The sequence below is a fragment of the Eimeria maxima genome, genomic scaffold (genome assembly GCF_000499605.1).
Source record: "Eimeria maxima Weybridge genomic scaffold, Emw_scaff1855, whole genome shotgun sequence".
Classification (NCBI taxonomy): Eukaryota; Apicomplexa; class Conoidasida; order Eucoccidiorida; family Eimeriidae; genus Eimeria; species Eimeria maxima.
The window spans coordinates 1-2,500 of record NW_013564760.1 but is presented as its reverse complement, the minus strand read 5'-3'; the positions used below and the strand labels follow the sequence as shown (position 1 = coordinate 2,500).

Below are 2,500 nucleotides of genomic sequence, written 5' to 3'. Positions count from 1 at the left end.
AAGTCTTTTTATTGCCTCTATATATATATTTAGCCAAACCCTAAACCCTAAACCCTCATAAACCCTCATAAACCCTCATAAACCCTCGTAAACCCTCGTAAACCCTAATAAACCCTTAACACTATTTATATTTTTATCCGTCCGTTAAGACATGCATCTTTGCATATGTCTGTATCTAAATTGCCGCCTAGTTTGCTGTCTGTCTGGCTAGCTAAGCTGCTTAGCTAGCTAGTAATATATAGCTAGCTAGCTAGCTAGCCAGCTAGCTAGCTAGCTAGCTAGCTAGCTAGCTGTTGTGTTTTCTTTTGTTAATAAATTTGTTTTAAGACAATAAAACTCTTCAAGTCGGCTTTGCGCCTTCTTGCCAATCCAACCCCACACATAGCTAGCTAGCTAGCTAGCTAGCTAGCTAGGTAGCTGGCTAGGTAGCTACGTAGCTTGCTAGGTAGCCAGGTAGCTAGCTAGGTTAGTTAGCTACATAGCTAGCCAGTTAGCTGGATAGCTTAGTTAGCTACATAGCTAATTAGCCAGCTAGATATACGGTTAGCTAATTAGTTAATTAGCTAGCTAGCTAGCTAGCTACCTAGCTAGCTAACCAGATAGATAAACAGCTAGCTAGCTAGCTAGCTAGCTAGCTAGATCAGAGAAGCTGCAGCATCTGCAGAGTCACTCATCTAATGCTTGCTGCCCTCTGGCTGAGAGGCAGACACCGCAATGCCTGCAGCAGCAGCAGCAGCAGCAGGAGCGACTGCTGCTGCTGCTGCTGCTGCTGCTGCTGCTGCAGGCTATAAACAGCTAGCTAGCTAGCCATGGCTAGCTACCCAACACAAATCAAAGCGGTCTGCTGCTGCCTCAACCGCCAGTATATCTGCATATTGCTGCTGCTGCTACTTCTGCTGCTGCTGCTGCAGCAGCAGCAGCAGCAGAAAGAGAATAAATTAAGTATGCCTATCTTGTGTAGTAAGAGCAGCAAGAGCCTTGAGGGTTTTCTTTTTTGTCTTTTTTGTTTGTATAAGATGTACTTCTTCCTTATTAGGGGATAAATCATCATCATCTGCAGCAGCAAACCCTCCTGCTGCTGCTGCTGCTGCTGCTGCTGCTGTTGCTGCTGTTGCTGCACCAGCGTATACACACGCATACACAAGGGGGAAGAAAAATACCCACAAACCCTAACAAATAAACCCTAGTAAACCCTAAACCCTAATAAACCCTAAACCCTAAACCCTAAACCCTAAACCCTAATAAACCCTAAACCCTAAACCCTAAACCCTACCTTTGAAGCCTTTCCCTTTGGGTGTAGCAGCAGCTGCATGACTTTTCCTAAGAACTGCATGCAGTGCTGCAGCAGGAGAAGCAGCAGCAGCAGCAGCTTCTGCTGCTGCTGCTGCTGTATCACCAAGACCCATGCCTTGTCCCTCAGCAAAGGAGACAGAAAGAAGATTTGCTGCTGCTGCTGCAGCAGGAGCTCTTGCTTCCTCCTGCAGCAAAAAGCATAAGCAGCAGCAGCAGGAGCAGCATATGCAGCAGCAGCAGCAAGAACAACAGCAGCAGCAACAGCAGCAGCAGCAGCAGCATATACCTGTGCACGTTGATCCATTGCATCCAACAGCAGCCGCTGCACTGCTCTCTTGGATGCTCGTTTCCCACTTTCTGCTGCTGCTGCTGCTGCTGCTTCTGCTGCTGCTGCTGCTGCTGCTGCTGCTGCTGTTTGGTACCTTTTAAGGGTTTAATCCATTGAATAGTATAATGAGGAAGACTAAGAAGAGCAATCCCTCCTTCCTCTAACCCTAATAATATAAATAAACCCTCATTACTCTCTATTATACATAATTGGGTACATATACACGATCCTGCTGCTGCTCCTGCTGCTGCTGCTGCTGCTGTTGCTGTTGCTGCTGTTGCTGCTGTTGATGATTGTACTATTGATGTTGATTTAGTTGATGGATCTCCATTGTCACTATCATCCTCTTGCTGCTGCTCTGCTGCTGTTGCTGCTGTTGCTGCTGTTGCTGCTGTTGCTGCTGCTGCTGCTGTATTATCCTGAATAGCAGGAGTAGCATTAGCAGCATTAGCAGCAGCAGCAGCAGCAGCAGCAGCAGCAGCAGAAGGAACTTGTATAATATTAATAAGAAAAGGAGAATCAATAATAGACCATAAAGAAAGTATATTACCATGAGTAGCAACAAGAAAAGAAGAATCATAAGAAAGACAAATATTATATATAGGTAAACCCCTATAATTATATTCTTGTAGACATATAAACCCTGATCCTCCTCCTGCTGCTGCTGCTGCTGCTCCTGCTGCTCCTCCTCCTGCTGCTGCTGCTGCTGCTGATGCATCAGCAGGAACAGCTACACGACGCCAAAATTTCAACTTAGAATCCAATGATGCACTAAAATATGCACAAGGTACCTGAATACATATATATAAACCCTAAACCCTAAACCCTAAACCCTAAACCCTAAACCCTAGAAACCGTAGAAACCTATATATATATATT

At 45.3% G+C, this 2,500-nt stretch overlaps 1 protein-coding gene across 1 annotated transcript; it reads right to left on the bottom strand.

Annotated features, from left to right (window-relative positions):
• Positions 1 to 1,919: 1,919 nt before the first annotated feature.
• Positions 1,920 to 2,412, bottom strand: EMWEY_00055980 (hypothetical protein; the record flags this gene model as incomplete). The annotated part of the gene is made up of 2 exons (XM_013480366.1): positions 1,920 to 2,040; positions 2,264 to 2,412. Coding segments are annotated over 2 exons (270 nt in total), but the record flags the coding sequence as incomplete, so codon positions are not given.
• Between the last annotated feature and the right edge of the window lie 88 nt (positions 2,413 to 2,500).